Source organism: Chroicocephalus ridibundus, chromosome 14, assembly GCF_963924245.1.
Source record: "Chroicocephalus ridibundus chromosome 14, bChrRid1.1, whole genome shotgun sequence".
NCBI classification, from domain to species: domain Eukaryota; kingdom Metazoa; phylum Chordata; class Aves; order Charadriiformes; family Laridae; genus Chroicocephalus; species Chroicocephalus ridibundus.
The window spans coordinates 7,090,908-7,116,159 of NC_086297.1; the positions used below are offsets into that span (position 1 = coordinate 7,090,908).

The 25,252-nt window shown below is 41.6% G+C and overlaps 1 protein-coding gene across 2 annotated transcripts in view; it reads left to right on the plus strand.

Annotated features, from left to right (window-relative positions):
- Nucleotides 1-333: 333 nt before the first annotated feature.
- Nucleotides 334-25,252, plus strand: part of SPAG9 (sperm associated antigen 9) — a 64,661-nt gene continuing 39,742 nt past the window's right edge. The window contains exons 1-3 of one of the 2 annotated variants that reach the window (XM_063351666.1): nt 334-794; nt 7,160-7,280; nt 18,774-18,844. In XM_063351666.1, coding sequence (XP_063207736.1) covers nt 489-794; nt 7,160-7,280; nt 18,774-18,844 — 498 coding nt within the window. In that variant the 5' untranslated portion in view covers nt 334-488. The remainder of the gene's footprint in view (nt 795-7,159; nt 7,281-18,773; nt 18,845-25,252) is intronic. The other variant, XM_063351667.1, reaches the window with a different exon arrangement.

Below are 25,252 nucleotides of genomic sequence, written 5' to 3' on the forward strand. Positions count from 1 at the left end.
GGCCCGGCTTCCCGCGGGGCTGGGCCCGTCGGGCCTCAGCGCCTCTCCTCCAGCCCCGCGCCGCGACCGGCCGGCAACCAGCCCTGGTACCGACATGGCCTCAGCCCCTCTCCCGGGAGAGGGCGCGCGGGCCAGCAGCCCCCCGACACCGACCGCCTCGACTCTTCCCTCGCTGACCCGCCGCGGACACCCCGGAGGATGGCGGCCGCTATCGCCTCACCCGCCCCGGCCACGCCCACGCGTGACATCACCGCCTGGCCCCGCCCTCTCCACCGCTGCAGGCGGCGGGTGGCCCCGCCCCCCCGCGTGACGCGACGGCCCCGCCCCGGCGCGGCGGGTGAGGTCAGTGCCGTGCGCCAGCGCCGCGCTCCGTCCCCCCCTCCCGCCGCCGCCCGGCCCGGCCGCAGGCGAGGCCCCGCCGCAGAGGGAGCGCGCTCAGCCGCCGCCGCCCCGCCGGGCCCCCGCAGGGAAGGCGCTCGCCGGCAGCCATGGAGCTGGCGGACGGCGTGGTATACCAGGAGGACCCCGGCGGCCCCGGCCCCGCCATGATGTCGGAGCGGGTGTCGGGGCTGGCGGGCTCCATCTACCGCGAGTTCGAGCGGCTCATCGGGCGCTACGACGAGGAGGTGGTGGCCGAGCTGATGCCGCTGGTGGTGGCCGTCCTGGAGAACCTGGACTCGGTGTGCGCCCACAGCCAGGAGACCAGCGTGGAGCTGGAGCTGCTGCGGGACGACAACGAGCAGCTCCTCACGCAGTACGAGCGGGAGAAGGCGCTGCGCAAGCAGGCCGAGGAGGTGAGGGCGGGCGCCGGGCCCGCGGGCTGAGGCGGCAGCGGAGCCGGTGGAGGGCGGGGGCCCGTTCCCGAGGCGGGCGGCGGCTCCGGGCTTCCTCCGTGGAGGCGCGGGGGGGGCTTCCTGCCCTCGGGGCCGCCGAGGGTGGGGTGCTCCCGGCACCTGGGCCCGGCTCCTGCCCGCTCCCACGCAGGGAGAGCCCGGGCCGGGGGAGGGGGTGACATGACAGTCCCGTGTGAGGGGCCGGGAGAGGAGCTGAGGCCGCGCGGTGTCTCCGTGAGGAGCGGCGGCGGGGAGCCTGCCTTGCTGCGGTCGGCAGTCCCTGCCCGCCCCGCTTGCCCGGCCTCCGGCGCCGCGGAGGAGCCGGTCGGTGCCGCTGCGGGCAGCGCGGTGCGGTCTGTGAGCGCAGCCCGTGGCAGAGCTCGGCTGTGCCCCCCCTCGGCCCCCTCCTCGGCCTGGCTCTTCCCGCAGGACTCGGAAATAACCCACCTGAAGCGCTGCTCTGCCCGGCACCGGGGCCACGGAGGAAAAGCAGCGCTGCTTTTGCAGGGCCAACATGGAACCGTGCCCTGGCTGTGCCGCTCTTTCACTTTCCCTCCGGGTTTTCTCCGTGGCAGGAGGTGGATAGTCCATTTCGCATCAGCTGTAGAGGGCATTCGGAAAAAAGGGTGAGGAGGCATTGCAACATTGCAAAAAGAAATGGAAATAAGTGCTGTTTAGACTGTAGTTCCTCAAAGTTGATACATAAAAGCTGCAGTCAGCAACAGGTGGTGCAGACTGTTCAACAGCATAAACTCTTTAGGATATTACTACAAAAATTAAAAAAAAAAAATCTCTAAGAATTACTTCAGCATAAATAAGCTTGCGAAGCACTATTTTCTGTAAGATTATAAAGCGATACAATAGAAAGCGGCTGTGCAGGATAACTTCCTCCAGCTCATTGTCTTGCCAAACTCCTGTAGGAAATTGGATTGACAGTATTATCTGTAATAGAACAAGCCATCTTATAAGTCTGTTTCCAGACTTCGTGTCCCGTGCTTACCTCTGTTGTTGTGCTTACCTTCTAAATGTTACCTAAATCAGAAAAATAACAACACCTACGGTAAAGACAATATTGACAACGAAAACATAATTTGAAAAACATTAGCCCTGTGCAAATATTTGTATATGTTATGGTTGTGAATGAGTGAAAAATGTTGTCTGCAAATTGTTCCAGGGCTTCAGTAGTTTGCCACAAAGTAATGTTGTGGGAACAGTGTCCCCCAGGCTCTTGGACCAACAGACCATTCATCTCCTTGTCAAACATGTTTGACAGAGCTGTATGGACTTCAGTCTGGGGACTATTGCCATAAAGACTTAATCACTAATTCTGACACAAGCTGCATGTAAAAGGCGTTTTTAGAAAACATATTTTATTTTTATTAAAAGACTGATAAATGTTTTCTGAACTAGTTCATGAGAAAATCAGTCAGGCTTGATACACCAGCAACATTTGTCACGTTGGGGAAAAAAAAAGGCAGGCCTTGGGCAGAGAACAGAAACTGTAACAATATGATAAAATAGAATATGGTATTAACAGTGTTATTGTGGCTCTTCAGGAGCTGTACGTGCTTATACTGACAGCGTACTTCACTCTGATCTCCATTTCTTTATGTCATGATAAATTAACTTGAGGGGACAAGGATTATGCAGTCTAAAAACTAGTACTCATGCTGCAAGACAGCTTACTGATGCTTTCCAAAGTGCAATTAGATCAAAGACCATATTTTCAATTGTAAGTGCAAAGGTCATCTTTTTGGTATGTGCTGAGGTCAGTTATGTTGTACATGTGTGAAAATGTCTGTCATAGATAAAGCATGGTATGTTTATGAGAGGTACGTGTTTTATTCAGACTTGACTTGCAACCATTTTTTTTTTGAATGTTGAGACAATCTGATGGGTGCAGTACGCTTGAAACGAAAGGAACTGTTTTACTTGGAAAACAAGTTACTGGTTTAGTGCGTTTCTTTGGTTGTGGAGGTTGTTTGTGTAATCTGTTAGCAAAATCGAGAATTTTGAGCTACTGAGTTAAATATTCCGTATCATCTGTTCTGACTGTCCTGAAGAATTAGCTTCTTTTACTTTCTGCTTGCTGTTGTAAGAATTTTTATTTGCAGTCGTGTCTTGATGAATATTAATGGTTTACTAATTGAATAGGAATTTCTTTACACCATTGTCCTAATTTGCCTCCTTTATTTCCTTTCCTTAAGAGCCATTACTAAAGAAACATCTTGAAAGTTGTTGCCTGTGGACTTCTGTTATAGTGACATTAAAAAAAATATGATTTCAGAAGTTCTGGGCCTACTTCTTAGTCCTCTGGGTAAAAGCCATGATCTTTTTAATTGCTGTGAGGTCACTTGTCTGACTTTTAACGTGGTGTGTTTTGTGAGATAGCTAAAGAAATAGAGGAACCAGCTATTCTGCTGTTCTGCTTACAGTTCTGCATAACTTATCTTCCCACTTAGTGAATGTCAGGCAGCATGCCCTGCCGCAAAGAAGTGGGAGAGGAAGAAGGATTTGGGGTTCTGCTATTTTATACATTAATATATTTTACTCTTGTAGAAGTGTACTGCTCTATACCCGGGGGTGTGTGGCTTGCAGAAGGGGTTTTGTGCGGACTTGGGAACAGGATGAAATCTACTCTTTTTAGCCATGTCAAGCTGTCTAGTACATCTTCTAGCTTTTCTGCTGTTGGTGGGATTAAGCTGTTCTTGAAAACTAATGTTCAATACATGGTTGCTACTTTTGCAACCATGAAGCAGGGTTCACCACCATGAGAATTTGTTTAAGTTCTTCCTGTTCCCAAAATTAGCTTTCTTCCTTAGGATTGTATGTTAAATGAACACTCTGCAGTAAGAGTTTAAGTATTTTTTATTTATATGAGAGCAAAATCGAGATCCATTATACAAAAAGCTTGCTAAAATAGTGTAGAATTTGCTTGGTTGTTTTCAATTACATGTATTTTTATCTACCCCAAGTCCAGCTGAGCTGCCTTCATAGTTAACTTTGCCTTCTCCAGGAAGAACATGCCATTGGCTGGAGAGCTGGCATCACGGCAATAAAAGTTACTGAGGGACATGTCATAGGGTGATAAAGGCTGCCAAGTAGGTGGAACCCGGACATCAGATACACTTAGTATTGCACCTGGATCATGTGATGGGAAAGCAAGTTTAAACATAAGGAAGCAGATGATGACATAAATATAGGAAGAAAGGTTTGATTTGGATAGTACTGTGTTACTAAGTGATGAAATGGTTATGTGCATGAAAGAGGGCTCCAAATGTGTGTGTTGTGCTGTTCCGTTGTGTAGTCTCAGTTCATGTTTGTTGTAATGATTATTGCTGTGAACTTGAAGTAGATTTAAAACTGATTACATAAAGGCTTCTGAATCTTGTTTGTGAAGTACCTTTTCATACTTTTTATTGGAGGTCTTTAGGAACAGGTTAGACAAACGTCTTTCTGAAATGACATAGTTGATACTGCCTGGAGAAAATGGGAAGGATTAAATGGGAGTTACCAAACATAGTTCATGAAGGTTTCACAAGCTTGGATTTCAGCAGTAGGCACATGCGGGAGGCAACGTGCATCATATCCTGTGCTTGTACCTCATGATATCCTAATCAAAATTAGGTTCCAGATATCAACACGGAGCCTCAGAGCCTTGAAACAAGATGACCTTTAAAGGACCGTTCTAGCCGTATCTTCTATAATCTTGTGGTCTGGTTGTTTTAAAGGCAGGTTGGTGTCTTTCAGCTTATTCTTCTGAAAAAAAAAAAAAAAACCCAAGCAAACAAAAGAAAACCCCTCATTTCTTGTTAGAGTTGTAAGATATGACTTTGTGGCCTAGACAGGATGTCACTTAAAATGAGGAAAGCTAGATTAATTTTTTTTTAAATGTCTGCCTTGGTATTTTGTGTAACCAGTAGCTTGGGTTGAAACAAGAATGTCTAGTGCCTGTATGCTGAGTGGCTAACGTGTTCCTGCATATGCTGCTGCATTTACTTTAAACAATGCAGGTGATGTGCAATATTTGAGTGTATCGTCAATGTAAATTTAAAAATAAAATAAAAAGTCTTTTAATATGGGTGCTCAACCTGTCCTTGGCTGCTGCAGCGGTTTATCTGACTAGTCCTTCCATCATAGTCATACAGGCTTAGTCAGGATGAGATGACCAATTTCCTGGGACTCAGCCTGTGTTAATACTACGAGAGAGATGAAACCAAACAGAAACATTCAAAGTCTAAAGTACTCAATCCATAATTTGATCAAGTATAGTTTTCAGCAGAGGAAAAAAAATAATAGCCCAGCTCTAATTATAAAAATATTCTGAAGAGCTGTAACTTGAATTCCAACTTTAACAAAATGAAGAAAAATAATCAAACCATTTAACTTTAATACAAAACCATTTTTAATAGTTGCAGTTGAAGAACTTTAGAGGAGATGTAAAATGACATCTATCTTTAGTTCATGAGTAACAATGACATTGATGGCTTTGAACGGCTGTTTGTTCAAAAGTATAGTCGCTGACCTTTTGCAAGTTATGAGACATATCTGACTTTGGGAAATCATCAGAGAAGCAACTAAACAAAGATGTTACAGTTTTATAATTCGTCTTTCATGTTTTCCTATGTTTAATGTAACAAAGCATGTTGGTCTTTAGCCCCAGTGCCAAGTTTGTGTCAAACTTTGAAGCCCTTTTTAAAAAGGGAGTCTGCTAAGAATAAGCCAGACATGACGTGAATCTTTAATATAAAAGGGGCAAAACTCATGTATCATTTACTACAAAGGAGACATGAAACAAGTTTAAAGTTTTAGTTTTTCAGTATTATGTTGACAAATTAATATTCCCAAACTTTGTTTTGAGGGGGTAGAGAGACTTTTGCACATCTGTCTTTCTGAAGTGAGAGAACTCATCTTAAATCCTTGAACCCAAAGCAGCGCTACCTGGCCTGCCATCAGCTGTTTCTCAATTGTTTCATGATTTAGCTTCAAGCAGAGTCATATGAACACCATGCCTAGTCCTGTGATAGCCGTGGAGAGCTTATCTGAAAGGAACTCTTGTTCCACTTGATAGTTTTTGATGCATTTCTACATCTGAAGTAATTTTTAAGCAAAACTTCTGATGACCTTGTTAAGCTGAAGCTCTTTTTATAGGGTTATGAGTTTCTACTTTTTTTAAAAGCTATAAAATACATTGGCTAAAACTTAGTAGTAGCTTATTAAAAGTTGATGTGTGAGCTTTTGAAGTATTTCTCCCACTAAGTTTTCCTAGCAATACATAGGAAAAAATATATATTTGCATCACCTATAATATTACTATTTTTAAATTGCTGCCTCCTCTGTCTTTTTGCTTCCATGTGGTACCCAGCTGCAGCTTTCTGACCATGTAGCTGTCTTGGATGTTTGTTTGTGTTTGGTTTTTTTCTGTGAAGGCTTCTGGTATGCTTTTCCTCCCTGTATGATGAGCCTTCTGCGTAGCTTGTGTTTGTGGCCTTGCCTTCTTGCAACGCAGAATAGAGAGAACTACATGACCTAAGACATCTTTGGCTATTAGAAGTATTCTTTGTGCTACCTGTACACACTGAATTTCTTATGGTTTTGGTTAAGATAAAATAGCAAAAAATATGGTTTTGAAACCGCTATAATGATGCGTTGGTAACTTCAATGTTATAAGATGTAAGCACTCATACACGCATCAGTGAACTCCAGAATATTGTGAGAAACAATTTTGGTACACCAAGGTAGCAGAAAGATGATGGTGATCAGCACAGTTGCAGAGTGTCCGTGAATAGTTTTCTATGCAGTTGACAGATTGTAGGAGATGGTTATGAAGTATTTGATGAAGACTGTGAGCATTTTATAATCTATCAAATGATAACAGAAATTGGGTAGGAATGAAAAGATAGCATGTAATTTTGGATGCAGTGTTGGCAGGCAAGTGTGTGAAGTTACGAACCAGAGTGAAATAATTCATATTTATGTTAGCCAAGCAAGCTTCTCTGAAGTAGTTGTCACTTAGTTGATAGCAATTACATAGAGCAACCTAGGTGGGATGCTTGACTGATGGACACTGGACTAATATAGTTAGTGTCCTTGATGTTTAAATGTGGGCTGCAGATCTGTTCTGTTCTGGAAACCTGCTTATACCCCTCCTTGCTGTGAAGGGCTGCTGCGTTGTTTCCTACATGCTGCTTCAAGTGAAAGTCTTTTTAAACCTAGGAATGACTGTAAACCCGTTCCTCCTCTGTAGAGAATGGACTTCACTCAGGCTTTTCTTACAAAAAATCTGTAATTAATTGTTGAGTCTAACTTCACCTTTTTTTGTTTAGAAATTCATTGAGTTTGAAGATTCTCAAGAACAAGAGAAAAAGGACTTGCAGACCAGAGTGGAAGCATTAGAATCACAAACTCGACAGCTTGAACTAAAAGCAAAAAACTATGCTGATCAAAGTAAGTAAAACATGTTACACTTCCTTTAAGTTACATTAGTGCATTTTAAATTTCATTCTGTAAAATTATAATACATATGCTAAACATCTGTGCTGTCCATTTCCCATATTTTGAAAGATAAGTGTAGAATCACAGAATGGTTTGGGTTGGAAGGGACCTTAAAGCCCACCCAGTGCCACCCCCTGCCCTGGGCAGGGACACCTCCCACCAGCCCAGGTTGCTCCAAGCCCCGTCCAGCCTGGCCTTGAACCCCTCCAGGGATGGGGCAGCCACAGCTTCTCTGGGCAACCTGGGCCAGGGGCTCACCACCCTCACAGTGAAGAATTTCTTCCCGATGTCTAATCTAAATCTCCCCTCTTTCAATTTAAAACCATTACCCTTGTCCTATTGCTACACTCCCTGAACAAGAGTCAGTCTCCACAGATAACTAGGTTTAACTCTTGTGCAGGTTTGTTTTCCTTAGAATTAAGGCAAACAAATGAGATCCAAGCCTGTGACTCGTAACCTGATTCTTTTGGTATCGTACTTGTTTGGTTTTTTTTCCTCTTTGACCATGCTATTTTCATGTTTAGCAACTTTTGCAGGAGGTATTTAGAACTTATTGCCTTGTTTGTAATCATAAAATAAGCTAGTTTTCTTCCCATTAAACTGTTGTCTGTGCTAAAAATAAATGTAACCTTTGGGTTTCGAAGCACTACTGGGATGAGAATACCATTGATGCTGATTCTCATTAGCTTTGGTATAATTTTTGCTGAATTACTTATTTCTGAGGCATTTAGTTTTTACAGGAAAAGAGGTGAGGAAGAACACTTCCACTTTTAGAGGTGTTCTGTGTAATTTATGAAAACCTGCGTAAGTTCTGGAAAAAGATAGCAATGATCAGTTTTCCTGAAATCCTGAAAGTTACAATGTGAATATATTGTAGCTTAGATATTCTGCTGGACTGCTTCTTTTCCAGGTACATGGTCATTGAATGAAACTTGATCAACAGTTTTTCAGCTTCTGGTTGAATAAAGTTTAGAGGAAAAAAAACCCAAACACCTCAAACCCACAGCAGTCTTATCTTCTCACTTCGTCTCCCCTGCCCCGCAGTCTTAAGTTGAAGATAAAAGACCTATGCTGCTAATAATGGATTCATTTTTTTTTTTTTGCTGTGAGTCTGTTAAACATGCAATGAGGGTTATGATTTTTGTTTTCATTTAACCTTTTTAGCACAGTATAGAAAATAATGATCAATATGAATTAATGTGAACATTTTGTCATGCTTCTAAGCTAATTTCTATTGACATAAGACTATCGTGTCTATCGATTACTATACAGCTTTCATTGCTAGGCCATACAGAAATGTAAAGTAAGAATAGATCAAGCCTGATAAGGTTGAGATAAGATCAGTTTCCAAAAGCAGAGTGCCAGTTGTCAAAACAGCTCTTTTTCACTGTTCTTTCTTCCTGTGTTTCTACTTGGCCACTTTTCATGCCCATAATGCAATAAGTCATAGCTCTCTTTTTCAATTTACGGTATAATAATCTTCCTGTAAAGTATAATTTTCAGTGGCATGAGTGAGTCTATAGGAGGGTAGGAGTATTAGTGCGCTGGTGTTAAGATTAACATAGGTGGCATGCAGAGGTGAATCTTTCCAAAACTTGAATGGTTTAGAAACGCTGTTGGGAAATCTTAGAAGCATGTACTTCAGGTCAATTGCAGTTAAAATATTCTTGGATTCTGTACAGGCTGTGATGGAGGAACATGTCAAGCAGTCTTTCCTAGTGAAAACCGGGATGATTGATTTATACGAGTGTATCTTTATAGATCAAGTCAGGCTAAAATGGGTAATTGTAAAGCATATTGTAGAGACTCATATCAGAAATGCTGTGATTCTTGTGAATGGAAGCGTGTCTGCGTGTTCAAAAGCATCAGAAGAAGGGAAAAGAAAACATTGGAAGGAGAGTTGAGTGGTCTGTTTTGGTAACAAAGGACACTGTTTCCAGAACGCCCATGCTCTGAGCCCACAGCCCAAACAACTTGTTAACAGGGAACCCTGTACTCTGACAACAAGATTATGGCACCAAGATTGCATCATGTCATATAGGCCATTATTTTTTCTGTTAATACAAAAAAAGTACAAATTAGTTGCACAAAAAAGAAAAAATCATTTGGATTCCTGGCAATGTATGTGGCACTATACACAGAGTTTCTCTTGTAGAAATTGCACTTATATACTGATGTACATAATGCCATTTTATGTTGTTCTGCAAATCTGTTTGTGTGACATTCTTTTTTAGCCTTGAATATTAAGCCTTCAATAATATATATATGATTTTAAGCTTTTAATTACATTGTGTGTGTGTATCATATTAATTAAAGTATTTGCATGAGAAACTGAATTGTAGAACCATGACTGTTGGCCAAAACTGCTTGTTTTGGTAAGAAGTAGTGTTGTTGAAACAGTTATCATAACAGCATGAAGTTAGGGTGATAGAACATGTGACTTTTAAACAGTTCCAAAATCTTTTTATTGAGGGGGGAAAAAACCTTTTGTGGTAGCAAAAATGTAACTTTGGAGGAACAGTAGAGCTCTGTTGAACATTGAGTTTTGCTTATGATTTGGGTTGATAACTTGTCTGGGACAACATGAAAGACTTATGAAGATTTGACGTGCTGCTGATGCCGAGCAAGATCAAAGGGGACATAAACACAATTGTTGAACATCTAATGAACATTATGCAAGTGAACTGGTTTTAGTGATCTAAATTTCTAGGGTGTGAAAACCATACTGGTGTACATATTTGCGAAGTTGTCCGACTCTACTGCATTATCTTGTTTTCTAGGCAAGGTGATTTATTTGTCCTACCATACCAAAGATACCAATGTGTCACTTGAATTCACTGGATGCGGCTACAAGTCTCCTAGCTATAATTCTTTTTCTCTTCTACTTCCTGTACTACTGTCCATGGATTTAAATTAGCCTGTGGTATTGCCAACTGTTACCATATCAACATTCAAAATAGTGGTAGTGTTGTCATTGATAATGGGAATTGCAAATGCCTGGCACAGAGCAAGTAAACAAATAAAACCTGGCTTTGCATTTTTGTGTTGGAGTATAGAGTCTGAGATGGCAACATCTGTTGATGGTATGATTAATAGTTTAGAATAGAAAACAGGTAAGACGCGATCTCACGCAGTACTTTAATTACAAGATTTTTTGGTTCTTGTGGAGTACTTCCTGCGCTATATGTGTTTTTCCTGACATAAGCAAGGTGTGTGAGGACAAGTTTTGTCCATTAAAAAGTTTCGACTGATTCCCTTGAACACTGTCCATCCTGAGCATTTAGTGAAGACTAGTTAGCGTTGGGAGAGGGTACCTCTTAAGTTACATGGTAAGGTTCAGCATGATTGTGCTTGAACTTGCATCTCAATCAAGTTGCTCAAGAAGCCGTAGTTTTGTTATGTCCTGAATTTTAAGTGCTTGTTTTTGCAGTCTTGGTGATCATCACGCTAAAGAAAAAGGGAAATATTTCTTTGCACTCAAATTTATCGTGTGGGATTACGTTCATAGCCATGTATTCAACCAGCTGGGTTGGAATAAATCTGAAATTAAAGAAGTGAAATAAGAAGCTTATTTTGTGTCAACCAGTTACCGAGTTCCTGTGGTTCACTGACTTTTTTTTTTTTTCCCTGTATTACAAATTTAAATAAGTTGCTGTCAGCTCCCTCCTAGGTGAGTGAACTGCTGTACTCTGCCCTTTCATAGGAGGAAATGGAAGGAGGGAGAGCTGACCTGGTGGCACTGCTGGGCGGATTGTGAGCCACAGTAGATGACGGAACGCTGAATGGCAGGGGCAGATGCGCGTGGAGTTACTACTCTTGCATGGTATACAACACTTGCTCCCGGTGTTTGGTGGATTGTGGTGGTTGCCTAAGTCAAATTTGCTGTCAAAAAATGGTGTGACATGTTGCATCCTGGGATGCGAGGCATAAGGATTTGCGACTTCTGTTTGAGGACAGGAATGTGCTGCAGTGGTGTGGCTCTTTGGCCCCTCACCCATCTCCTCATCTCGTTTTGCACTGCTGCTCCTCTCTGTAACCCTCCGTGGTTTGCCTCTGCCCTCGCGTTGGGGCGTGTTGGTTGTCAGCATTACCTCTGCAGGGAGGTAGGTGCTCTTAGGGGCCTCTGGCTTGTGGAAGTTAAAGCAAGTTAAATATCACAGAGTTCCTTGGAGTTTTGTCTAGGGACAATATTGGTACGGGCAGAGTTTTCAGAAGCTGTTGCTATTGGTCTTTGGCAAACTTTTACTGAGTGTGAGCAAATGTCTCATTTTGGTTTTCACTTAACTAGACTTTTGTGGTTTCTTGTTTGTTTGTTTTCTCAGCAGCAGAAGGCATCTCTGAATATTGTGGAGGTGCACCAAGCATGGAAATGCCAGGCTTTCAAAAAATAAAAGTTAACACTTAAATTCTTTTCTTCACCTTCCCTTCTGCTTCCATGATGTGTCTGAGGTTCTTTTGATATAAACACTTCTTACAAGACCTTGAATATATCTGACTTCCACATTATTTGAAGTCTTTGCTGTGAGGGTGGAACTCCTAGCTCTGCTTGTAATTAGCTTGTGGCATTAGAACATTTCAAATTTCAGCCTTGACTCTGGAAAACCAGGCACTTAGAGCTATAAAAACTTGTAATAGCAATACTCAGCTCACTTGTCCAGCAACGCTCCATGAGGGAATATGATACTATGGGTACTGCTCCGTCTCCGGTTGCCAAGTGGGGTAAGTGCCTTCCAGCGCCCACATAATGTACCACTGAATTCTGTGGGGGCTACGGAGGTTTAATTTCTTTTACTGTCTTGCCTTCCTTTTTGGGAATGTCAGTTCTTTTTTATGGAGTAAAAGACGACTGTGGTATATTTTGACTTACTACAGGAACGGAACAGCTTTGGAGGATGCTTTCTGGAGGAATCATTCTCAGTGTAACTTATTTACGAGAGAATCTGAAAAACACGGTGTCTACATGGTTGAGGTGCTTTCTGATGGAGGTGGTAGGCTGTGGGAGCTGAAAGATTTGGTTCCTTTTCTGCATCTGCCTAGTGCTAAAGTACAGCCAAAGCGATATACTGCATTTGACAGGACAACCAAAGCACAGATATGTTTCTGTACCTCCTAAATTTACCAAACTTTAGCTTTGTAATTTATGCTCAAGTTAGATTATATTTGGGGAAAACTACATATGTGAAAAACAACCACGCCCCCCCCCCCCCAAAAAAAAAGAGAAAAAAACCAAACCAAGAAACAACTCCTGGTCTTCAGAGCTGCAAATGTTGACGCAAGTGTTGGGATGATTGTATTTCCCACATCAGGTGACATCGTGCAGCAGTTGATATAGCTTGCTGTAGGTTTTATTTGGGATATGAGACAAACGTTTTGGCGGCTGACCTGAAAACATGCAGATTTGTTTTCCTCTGAAGCGAACAGAACTATTTCTTTCACTGGCTTCAGGAGAAAATGCAAGACCAGGTTCTGTTCTGAATCTTCTGCAGATGTTAAGTTATTAAGTATTTTATTTTCGTTCAAGCTCTCCAGATACCAGCATTACTGTAATGTACACCCAGGTACACAACCTCCTGATGTATAGTCTGAAGACATCCAGTACTCTGAGATACACCTGCACAGAGCTGCAGCAGCAATTTAACACAGATCTGCCTAGTTAACAAGGAGATTCTAATACGAACTTTCAGCTGTGAAGCTTAACGTTGTTTTGAGATTTGACTTGTGACTTGTGTATCTGCACACGTGATGATGAGAATAACTAAACTGATACGAAATACGTCTGTCAGTAATGCTATTTCTAGGTATGGCTCGACTGTAGTGTTTTTTCTGAGGAATACAAGAAAGCTTTTCAATAGATCTTGAAAGAAGTTGAAAAGCTGAGGTTTGTTCAGTGGGGGTCTGGATTGTTCCTATGTATTTTTCAAAGACTGAGAGCAGCAGAACTGATCTTATTTCCAACAAAGAAGGAACAGAACATTTTGACTTCTTGTATTTCTTGATTAACACATTTGGAGCCGTTTGCCACTTTTTTCCCTCAGTGCTGCTGTTTCTCATCTACGTTAGTTTGTTTACAAAGCAGATTCCCCCACTGCCCTTCCCTACGCTGTGCCTCGGGTATCACGTACTAAATTTGAAGAATCTTTCTGTAAGAAGTGTGATCCTCAAAGTGTACGGGAAAGGAAGGGCTTTGTTTCTGACTAAAGCATTTCTCAGTTCCGTTCCTGGCTGCCCTGTCCTGTGAAGCTACAGGAGCACCCACTGGCTCTCTCTTGTGCTGGGGGAGTCAGCAGTCCACTAGATGGAGCAGAGGGTACAGTTAGCTCAGGAGATTGCACCCTGTCATGCTGCGAGACTGGAGGCTAGAATAAAATGGAGTAGAAAATTAGAGCAGTGATTGGCCTGCTTTAAACTCGTCTATTAATATACCTGAACAAAAGTGGTGAGAGGAGGTTGAAATCCACTGGCATATAATTAACTGCTCATGTACTTTTTAAAATTAAAGGAGTATTGTGCTAGTGGTTTAGGTGCTGGAGTTTAATTGTTATAATAATTCTGTTGCTGTAAATATTGCAGCAATGAAGAAAACGGCTTTACATGTCTTGTAGAATCTTACATTCCTGAGTTGTCACTGGTTATCTGGCTCTAAAAACATACCCATTCTGCTGTAGCTTCTGTGTTCGTGCTGACTTCATGTTGGATTTTCTAAAAAACGTTACTTGCTTCAATAGCCAAGTGTACAAATGAAGCATCCCACTGTTTTCAAAGCAGTCAATCAATCAAAACTTTTTTCAGTGAAACACTGCTTTGGCCAAAGACTAGGCGAGAAGTTGGTACTAGATCCAAGTTATTTTTTGACTTGATTTTGGGTAGAAGTTGGCTTGTATGTATCCTTGGTCATTTGAATTTCAACCTTTATGAGGTTTAAACCTGGCATAAGGTTGTCTTTGTATTAAATGGTTGTGGCAGAATACTTAAAAAAATCTCCTTAAACTTCATGACGGGTTTTTGGTGATAAATTACAGTGATTTTGTGGGTCTGAAACATAGTGGATACTTGAACCATGCAGCTGTATGTGTTGGTATTTGCTATCAACAGAGAATTCTTGACAGCTAAATTATCTTCATAATTGAAAGAGCCCTACTTCTTAATCTGAGAACTAGACCTGTAGTTCACAGTGGTCAGAGCTCCTTGAAGATGTTGGTCTTGCCAAGGAGTCGAATTTATAATTTTACAAGTTTTCTGTGGTGCTTATTTCCTGGTCTTACACTTTCAGGTTACATACTTGTTTGGTAGCTTCAGTCCTCGTTTCAATCCATGGTTGATGTGTCTGCTCTTTAGCAACTACTTAATAGGTCATAGGGTCCTACTAGATTTTGATTGATTATGCTCCTTCTGGAGATTGATTATGGTTGATCTTAACTTTAGTATGGGACCTTCTTCTATGAATGGAGTTGGATGAAAGTTGTCCAAGGAGAACCTTCATATAGTCTTAGTGCTAGAAGAGGCTCGGTAACGAGCTGGATCTGGCCTGGCTTGTGTAGTAGGAACTTGTAATTCCTCTTGCAGGCATCATACTGGATTTGGCATTCTAGCAGGTCTGTTTCTCTTTCTCCCCCTCAGGCTTATCAGCAGTTTGAGGCAGAGGACAACATACAGATGGAGGGTGTTCCAAACTTGGTAAAAGCCATCAGACTTGGGAGGTAAGCTCTGATTTTTGAACAGGCAGGGTGGGCAGCTTTGCTGCCCAATTCTTCGTAATGCTGTCAGGAGGCAGAAAGTCTGGAGGCTTCTCTCTAATTTGCTATAATATTGAATCACCCCTTTTTAGGCTTGATTGGTTTGATTTGAGAGAAGTCTGATTAGGGTTGGTACTTCAGGTCATTGAATGTGTTAAGAGTATTGACAGCGCTGGAGAAGGTTGCAGGTAGACCTTGGGCATGAGTTTGTGGTGTTGTTTCAGTGGGATGTTTTTTTTTTATCAGCCGAAAAATAATAGAATATTTGCATTTTATGCTCATGCTTATGATGCCGAAAGGCCTTGGAAATTTTTCCAGGTAGACTTGCAACCATGAGTAGTGAAACTTCTTAGATGTTTATTGTATTTTGCACATACAGTGTCTTGCACAATGCAATCTTGCAGTGTAATATCTTCCATGATGTAACAAGGATATAATGGCTTTATAAGAGACATCTTACAACAGGGACAATGGATATTTTACTTTTACGATGTATATCATCAAACTGATTTTATCATCTACGCATTAAGAATTTGCCACCGTAGTGGAAGAAAGTCACAGACTAAAATATCAGAGGAGCTTTTTTTTTATTGTTACTTAGAAGTCACATTGATGGGAATTGTGTCTGGCTGCCACTCTGCAGACCCAGCGTCTCAGGCAGTGCCAGCACCCAGCTCCGTCCCTCTGGGGTGGATGTTATCAAGGTGGTGCCAGACTTCCACTCTTTTGTGTGCTGGTGGAGTAAAATGGAAGCGGCGACAATTCGGTTTTAAATGTACTTCTGGGTGCCAGTGGAAGGCATTTTTTGTCTCCTATTTCGCTTCCCATTACTGCTGATGGGGAGTGTACCTTTAATAGCGACTTAAGTTTCTTCAAGATTTTGGGGCAAGAATCTCGTGGTCTTCTACATTCAGGTATCTTCTGTGTTCAAGTCCGTGGTGATCTCTGATCCTCAGGGAACATCTGTTCTCTTCCACGGTGTTTAATTGGAAAAGGGAAGCTTGGTGGTTTGATCTTATCTTTGATGGGAGGCATGTTTTGGGTAAAATAGATTTCTGGTGTTGTGTATCATCCTGCTGGTATTGGAAGAGCCTGTTTTGAGGACTGTTAATGGTGGTGTCTGTTGAGGGTATGTAAATTTTGTGTACATCCGCTTGTGACTGAAGCTTCCAGCTGTAGGACTGTCATGTGTTACGCAGCTGGCAGTGACTTCCAGAAGAAAATGCTGAATGTCAATTACATCATCTTCCAGGGCTGTCATTTTTTTAACCTTTGTAACAAAAATAGTTTTCAGATTTAACGTAGATATCCTCCTTGACTATGCAGTACCCATATATATGTGCATTTGTCTTCTATGACTTGGTTTAAGGAACTATTTAAAATCGGGCAGTAGAAGGAGAAAATGGTGTGCTTCGTTAGGGAACCTCAACTGTTGTGAAAGTTTTATATCCATAACAGTGGGAAACACTTTTGTGGATTTCATGAAGGTAGGTTATGGATAGCTACAAAGAAAGAAGATTGCTTGTAACACTTAATGTAGCGTTAATCTTCATTAAATGCATTGTCGAGTACTTTTCTCAGAATCCACCAGATAAAATGAATCTCTAGGAGCTGGTGTTGGCTGTGCTGTCTAGACATGAGTGTACTGAGCAGCGTCGGGGAGCATTACCGGGGCTTCTTTGCAGGTTCCTGGTGAGGCTGCATTGAATGGTGACTTTGGCGCCCAGCGCGGAGCAGCGGGGTCTCGCAGGAGGCAGCGTGGGCATGGAGCTGGGCACGGCTGCCCACCCCTCGCATGCTGCTCGGACACTGTTTCTAGGAGAAGGAGCTAGTTTCACAGAAACATGAAGCCAATTAGTCACGCAGTTTGCACTCTCTGATTTCCAGGCTGTTTGCCTGTCCTAGAGCACGTCTAGCACAGCAGAAAGGCTTCCAGGCCCTTGGTCTGCCTGAAGGGAGAGGGGCAGGGAACTGCGACGCAAAGCCCGCAGACAGTGAGCGCAGCCATCGCTGGACGGCGTGTGGGCAGCGAGAGCTGCTGAGCTCAGCCTTGTACCTACCCACTGCTCGCTGCTAGGCTGTCTCTGATGGCCAGCTGTTGTAAAATGTAATTACTTCTGACTAGAATACCGGCCAGTCTAAGATCGCGGGTAAAATTTGGTTTGTCATGTCATGCTTTGTAACTATAAATTCTGACCCTTGTTTCTGTAGGCACTTAACCACAAACTTCCATATAACCTCTCTTTAAATGTATAGGGAGGCTTAAAGCATCTGTTGCCTAAAAATAATAAACAAAAATCTTCCATTTATTAGATAAGATTTGTGTCCTGCATTGTGTCTCAAGTATGCATATTTATGTATGTATTGTGCTTTAAAATATATTTTGGTATATTGTGCTGTAAACACTCTTACATCACTTACTGCTATTTGACCCATAGAACTCTCCTTCAGTCTGATAACAGTGCAGAAATGAAAGTGTTCAATCTTATGTTAGTATAAATAAAATGTGATTTAATGCTTTTGGTCAGATATTTATAGGTGGAGTGCAAAAGGTTGTGTCAAGGAATTTAATGTTCTTGTAAGAGCAAGATTAGATTAGGAGCTAAGACTGTTTACACAGATTTGAGTAAGTAGACAATTACGTATTTTGGTTCCAGCATTTGACTCTGGCAAAGATTTTTTTTTTGATTGTAACATACTTAGGATAAATACTGTGCCAAAATACAGATATATGGAGCAAAAAGAAATGTTATATTGAGAATTAATTTTCAGAAGGCCCAGTTGGCCGTATGAAAATGTGCAAATGGCAGAGAAGACGCTGGCATTTGTCTTCAGATAATGCGTGCTTGGCAATGGCTCTCCGGAGACAAGTAACTATAAATTTGAAGTTTCCCAGGGGTATTTAAACATGACAAGTGGAAGAAGAGAAGCTCGGTTACCGAACTTGAAACATATGCTTATATTGCATAAATATCATGCTCAAAAATACCTAAACAAAAAGATGGAATTAGTTATGTGAAGAACATTCTGATTTCTCTTCATTTTTCTGCAAATCAATTGTATAGTTTGTTCCAGCTCACCTCCTCTTCATGTGAATTTGCTGCCTCAAATTCTACTAAATCTGCTAGATGTATTTTTAATTTCTCAGAATACCAGCAGAAGTCTTAATTTCTGTACCACAACATATGACTTGAAGCTATTTAAAAAAAATACCTTGTTTATGTTTATCCTAGTTAAACACCTCTGGAAATTATGTGTGATTATTATATTCTGGGAAACCAATGTAGAACCTTAACTGGAGCTCACGGCTCTCATCCGAGACTGAGTCTAGCTCTGTAACGTGGCTTCTGCCTCATCCTACGTTTTCCATGTGCCCGTGTGAAACAGTCTGGATTGGTGCCAGCAGTAAGCTGTCTTTGAACATAAAACTCCCTTCTTGTTGGACTTGCAATCAGCTGGGGAAAATAGTACTTCAGCTCTTTATGAGAACTGCAAATTGTAGGATTGTGCTGCTGCTGCTGTACTTGGGAAGCTCAAGTGTCGAGAGTTCAAAAACACAAGAACCAACATAGTTTTTATCCCGCTCTTTGCTGTTCACTACTAAGGGTACGCTCATCTCTGAGCCGGTTGCCTAGTCCTAGGCAAGTCACGGTCTCATTTACTAGAACTCTGAATTTAATTTTAATTCCTTTTCTAATTTTTCTTCTTCCAGTTAGCAGACTTGAGGAGAGGGAGGCAGAACTCAAGAAAGAATACAATGCACTTCATTCAAGGCATACAGAGGTAGGTCATTATGCCAAGATGAATTCGGGGTATCTGTTAAAATGTAGATTTATGGAAAGCTTCATGTTGTGTGCAGCTAGGGAAATTACTGGATGCTTTAGTTTATTCACTGATGCTTGGATGTTTATGTTGGTAATGTTGATTGTAACCTGGCTTCATTTGGTATGTAGTTTTTCTGATTCACATCTATGTGTTTATTTCTCCATGTTAGTTTGATTAGACGTTTGTCAATTTTATAGCTTTCTCAGATACTCAGAAGTCTTTTTAAAAAAGAATAGGAATTTGCTTTTTCACATTTCAAAGACAATTCTTCAAAGCACATTAGCAAACTTCAAAGAAATAGAAATGAAATTGCAATCTCAGTATTCTTTCCAGCAGTTTGCTGTGTTGGTTTTACTTCTACCATTGAAGGAACAAACACCTTAAAAAATTGGCCTCCTGTTGAGATTCATGATTAAAACAAGTTCTGCCATACTTATTGCTAGTTACTGAAAACAGTATTTGTTAATGAAGACGGAACAAGTTTGACTTTGTTAAATTAAATAAATAAGAGCCACACTTTTAAAGTTGGTTCTAGAGCATAAACGGACTTGGGGTGCTTTGATTTTTAGCAGCAGGTTGTCTTTCCCGTGCAGGGATGCTTACTGTCTAACTAATATACTTGCTTTAGTGTGGAAATCACTAGGTTCTCTGAATAATTCTGATTAATTTGAAGCCCCAGTATTGAGCGCAGTCCTCCTCCTTACTCTGATTGCCTTTGTTTGAAAGGTCAGATAGCTGTTCTTAGATCGTCTCTAACAGTGGGGAATGCAATACTGACTGTTCCTAGTTCAGAAGACCACATGTGGGGAAAGGGAAAGCAAACACAGATGTCTGATTTGGTTACCTTTAATACTTCCTTAGCGATCTTAAGATGACTGTATTATACTGACAAGAGCTGGAAGTGGCTTGGAACCACAGTCAGCATGTAGCCCTGGAGTATTGCAATGACAAGATTTCTGCGGCTCTTAAAAAGTAGTCATGTTTACTGAAATCCTAATGTATTTGAGATCACGTTTGTTACTAAATAGTTGCTTTAGAATGCTACATCTGCTGAAAATTGGAAATATAAGTAAAATAAGAAGTGACAAAGCTTAATACTGCCCACTTAAGTTTTACATCCTTTTGAACTGGAAGTACTTCAGAGTACCGCATGCTTGCAAAGTTTTGGTTTATTTTAGTTTGAACCTGTGGGTACCATCACAATAGAAATGGCACAGAAAGATTTTTATTGAATCCTGTTTTGCAGCGTTCAACATAACTAAATGTTTTGGGCACCATTAATTTCATGAAATGCTAATGTAATGTTCTGAATATCTTTTTACGTAGGTTTTGCTCCAAAATGGACAACAACCTTTGCTGGTTTGATTCCAATTTATTAAATGCTTTTACATCTTAAATTCACTTTCTTTGGTGTAGGGAGAGGTGTTTCCTTGGGCTTTATTATTACTGAGGTGACTATGTCCTTCCTTCATAAAGAAATAAGTTATAATGCTGCACGGTATATTCATACCTCTGTGCCCCTAAAAGCAGGTCTCGTGTTTTCTGTGCCCCTTCCTTTCAGCATGTTTACTTCCTTCTTACTTTGTTTCCCAGTCTCAGCATTTTTTCCCCTTTTGAATATTTCACCTCTCCCTTTATGTTACATAGCTTCTAAAACCAAAAACCTTTACCTTAGGTTATTTCTGGGTTCGTCTATGAAGATTTTGATCTGTCTTTAGGTGACAAGTGTGTGTACACATTACTAGAGGTACCCAAAATTCTCAGACCACCAGCTGGCAGCTGCTGAAGTACAACAGTATGTTCAAGATAGGACATGGAGAGCTGATGGGGTAGTGGGTTTGTGGGCTGTGAAAGCTCAGCTCTGGGCTGGCAACTAGGGGCAAAGAATAGCTACCAGGAGTTGGCAGCCTTTTTATCAGCTGTGTGACTAACCTCAGGAAGTGAAGTAGATACTCCTTATCTTCATTTGCAAAGACATTTTTGAGCACAATCACAGAGGCCATTGCCAATCTTGCAAAGTATCAGCTTCCTGATGTACTTCAGCCATAGACTCTCTCGGGTCAGCATTTTAGTGCTGCTATCTGGTGTGGTTAAAACTCCGGGACTGAAATCCCTGGGGACCGGAGAGGGCTGTCTGATAATAGTGCCATTCTTCCTCCATCCCCTTTGTGATTTCCTGCTTCCATTTCCCGTAACAAATTCCAGTGTTTTAGGTCTGTGTAGTAACTCTTTTCTTTTAATGCAATATATTTTGGCAAATATCCAACCTCCTTTAAGCATTATTGACTTTATTGGCTTAAATATTTCTATCATGATACTTGTTTTTGAAACCTTTCTTACTTCCATGTTTTTCTAGGAACGTTTTTTTTTTTTTTTTCCTTCTGAATCAGTTTCACCATTGTCTTTGCAAGTGATCCATCTTTGGCACTTAGTGAAATGGCAATTGTTTTCCTTTCAATTGACCAAATAATGAACAGAGCATTAGAAAGATATTTTTTTACTTTTTTTTTTTAGCTCAAAGATGTTGGCAGTGATTACTTTGACAGGTGTCACATTAAAGATGCGACTTGACTGCATTTTCTGCAATCTTAATTTCTAACCATTTTTCTCTATTCTGCCTATCTTCAGTATTTGCTTCCCTCTGTTTCCCCCCTTATTCTTTAATTCACAGCTTAGTATTTCAGATGTCTTTCTCTTCCAACTCTTGGCTTCACCGAGGCTCTGTGACCATGTCCTCTTCCAGCACTAACCCAGCCTGCTTGTTGGCTGCCCTGTGCTGGGGGTCGCTGCTGGCTCAGCAGCTCACGGGCGTTTCACCTTAACAGTTCCAGTCAAAATGGACCAAGACCTACATAAACTGGTTAAGCCATGGGGAGTTACACCAGTGATGCCAGGGACAGGGCTCCTCGGCATTGCTGCTCAATGGCACCAGCCTGCCCTAGCAGCCCGGCGGCTTTGCAGCTCGGGGACAGCAGGTAGGGCCGCCCTGACTTGTTAAAGCTCTGGGAAGAGGCTTTAGACCCTTCTGTCAAATCAGCCTCTATCTCCTTGCAGCTCGGGAGACGAGCTAATGAGTATGAGTGGCGCATATCCCCTTAAGCTTTCTCCCCGGTAGGTCTGTGCTTGAGCGAGCTGGCTTGACTTTAAATGGATTAGGGTATGATAACCTGAGCGGCTGAGTTGGTAGACGGGAAGGTGGCATGTAGCTGGGCATTTGGACAGCGTGGTAGAAAGCTGAAGGGTTGACAGCGGTCTAATCCAAAAATATTTGGACCTTTGCTCTTAGAAAGATGTTTTATTACTCAGTTATACCTTTTATCTCAAATACTATTCTATTTAATAGAAAGTTTCCTTGTTATATTGCCTACATAAAAGCAGTTTTGTCTTCTGCATGTACCAGTTGGTGCTTTTTGCCGTTGCTGCACAGAGGTGATGCAGTGCTGCTAGTGACTCTTTCAGAGCAAACCCCCGGAGTAGGAGGTAAAAGGTGTTATTTTCTTTTTGTGCAGAGTTAATGGGGCACACTTCCTAACTATGGCACTGCCTTTTTAAAGGCTTGGCTGCAGACTGTTTTACGTTTACTACCCAATTGGGAAACTGAGGCAAAGCAGTGCTTTAGCATCTACTTGAGAGTTGACTAACACCTGTGGCACTTCTCTGCACAGATTTCCAAATAACACTTTTTTTTTTCTGTTTAAGGAAGTAATTCTTTTTATCTTTTGGGAAATGTGAGGCTAAGATAGTTCAATATCTCTTTCCCTGACACACAGAATATGGGCTTAGTTTAATGAAGCATAATTGGGCCATGGAAGTTTCTCAGTGTTTTGCACTGATACGATGTGACAGAGCAGTGAGCCTGTCTCTGGCGTTGGGAATGTACTTTGTCAGGTTCGTTTGGATAAACAGATATCCCCAGCAAGTCCCTGTGTAGGGAAACAGGAAGAGAAGGCTAAGTGGAGATGTCTAATTACAATTGTGGCTAAGCATGGGTACCACTCATCGTGGGTTTGAGATTAGACTTTAGATATCTTTTCAAGCAAATAGGTTTTCTAAAGCCGTATGCTAAGTGTTAACAGCTTGATGCACAAAGCCTAAATTTAATGTCTTTACATACTATTGTATCTGCCAGCAACATCGTCTTCTATGTGGATAAAGATGCATCAGGTTCACCAGTGGGAATGATGCTTTTGCTTAGGTGACAAGCTCACCACAAATGCTTAAAGGTAAAAGATGGTTACGTGGAAGTATGTTTAGGACTCTTGTACTGTATCAAGGAGATTCTAGAAATGTCTATTACCTTAATAAATCTAGATTATGTGGGACACAGGAGGATCTATATATACAGTTGGTCGCACATTCCCAAAGGGAGGAGCCGCTTGTGCCAAACCTGATTGGATCTGCAGGATGAACAGCGAGGGCTGTAGCACAGAGAAAGAATTCTGACAGCGAAAGAATTACTGAACTCCTGGGGGAGTTAAAGCATTGACACAGAAAGGAAGGAGGAGTGAAAGAGAAAGGAAGGTATACAGGAGATGCTCTCAACCTGGTTAAGGAAAAGGTGCAGGTAACAATAACCACAACGTGATATATACACGTTTTTTTTGTGACAAAGAAAGTGTCAGGTTTGTGTACATTGGGAGCGGTCATATTTGTAAGGGAAGGAATAGACACCAGTGGCAGGACGTTCATTGTCTTTTGCCGGATGCTAAAGCTTAGGATGTAGAAAAACCTGTTACACTCTCTATAGTTGCAGAACGTGTCACATGCTGTATGAGGAAACCAATCTGAGTAGTTTTTGAGATGGAAAGACATTGCATTGCTGTCTCTTGCATTTGAAGGGAATGACTTTCATATTCATGTTTTAATGTCTTCAGAAACTCCTTGTAGTCAGTTTTTACATGTTGTGCCCTAAAATGAGCTAACACATGAATTGTGAAATGCTGTTAACTATATAAGGCAATTCTTCCAAGTTTTGAGTTTCTTTAATCCCCTCAACTAATGGTAATTGAGCAATGTATTTAATTACAACAAAGATGAAGAGCGGTCAGCATTTATGATGTCTTCCTTGGAACAATTGATCATATTCAAAGTAGTTGTGGACTTCAGGGGCAGCAAGGTGTGCTGGCAGTAGTAAAGGTTATGGGTGGTGAAATATTGACTCTAACTTGTATTGAAGAGAAGGGTAGTAGATGTAGTCTTTTATTTACCATCTGTCCTTTACTGTAAATTCTGTAAGAATTGTGCTGAGTATAGAGCAATTATTTATTTCTTTTTTTAAATTGTCAGAAATAGTAGATATTTTTCTTTGGATAGCTGAGTAATCTCCAAACATCAAAACTTTTGATCAAATTTTGAGCACGTGAGATTTCTAGTGTTTTAATTCATTAGACTTTTTTTTTTTTGATCAGGATGCAACTTCAAGGATATGCTGAGACTTGGAGTAATTTAGATTGAAAAGAGCCTCTGGAGGTTGTCTGGTTAAAATCCCAGGGGCTTTGGAGGGAGTCTTCAAAATTTTGTTGTAGATGAGCAGTTAGCTCACTAACTTACCAAGAAGTTAGAGTATTTAATTTTTTATTTCAACCTTTTCATTAACTGGTTTCTAGAAGTTGAGATCCTGTGTGTTATGTCTCATAACTCTACAGCTCCTCGGGCCCCGTGGGTAGGGAGGGAGGGTGAGGAGCTTCGCTGCTTGTGGACAATATTCCAGTATCGTCAGCTTTTACCCTTGGGACCCTGGCTCGAGGCAGTGCGTAGGCTTCACATGACAGTACCACTGTTTTTCTGATTTTTGGGGCATCGCTGGTATATAGAGCCTGAACCTGTGGACAGATTGCCATGCATGTGCATATGATGCACACATTAGTTTTTTTTCATTTTATTTTTGTGTTCTTGTAGCTTGCAAACTTTATGCCGAAGTATGTGGCCTTCAGATTTGCTTATTTTACCATCAGCTGTATTTTTATCAGCAGAACAATACCAAACTACATAGTCCTTTAAATTGACCTGCCCTCCAGCTTCTGTATCTGGGTAATAAACACGATGAGACATTTCAGTAAACAAAAGAATAGACTGATGGGAGGGAAGAAAGTAGGTTAAACCCTGTACTCTGCAAAACATCAAAGTTGTGTGGGTTTTACTGACCCTACTCTTTTGTTCCCATATGTTAATTGTTCCCTGGAAGGGTACTAGTTAGTTACTCAGCTTCTGTTCAGTAGCTAAAAAGCACCACAGATGTTCTGTGTAGAATTTTACGTAGAGAGACCAATTGGTGTGCTGCAAAGGGAAGTGTTTGCAGGTAGGTCGGCTTCTGTTCGGTAATATCTCCCTCCTGCGATGAGGAAATACATGAACAGCATACAGAAT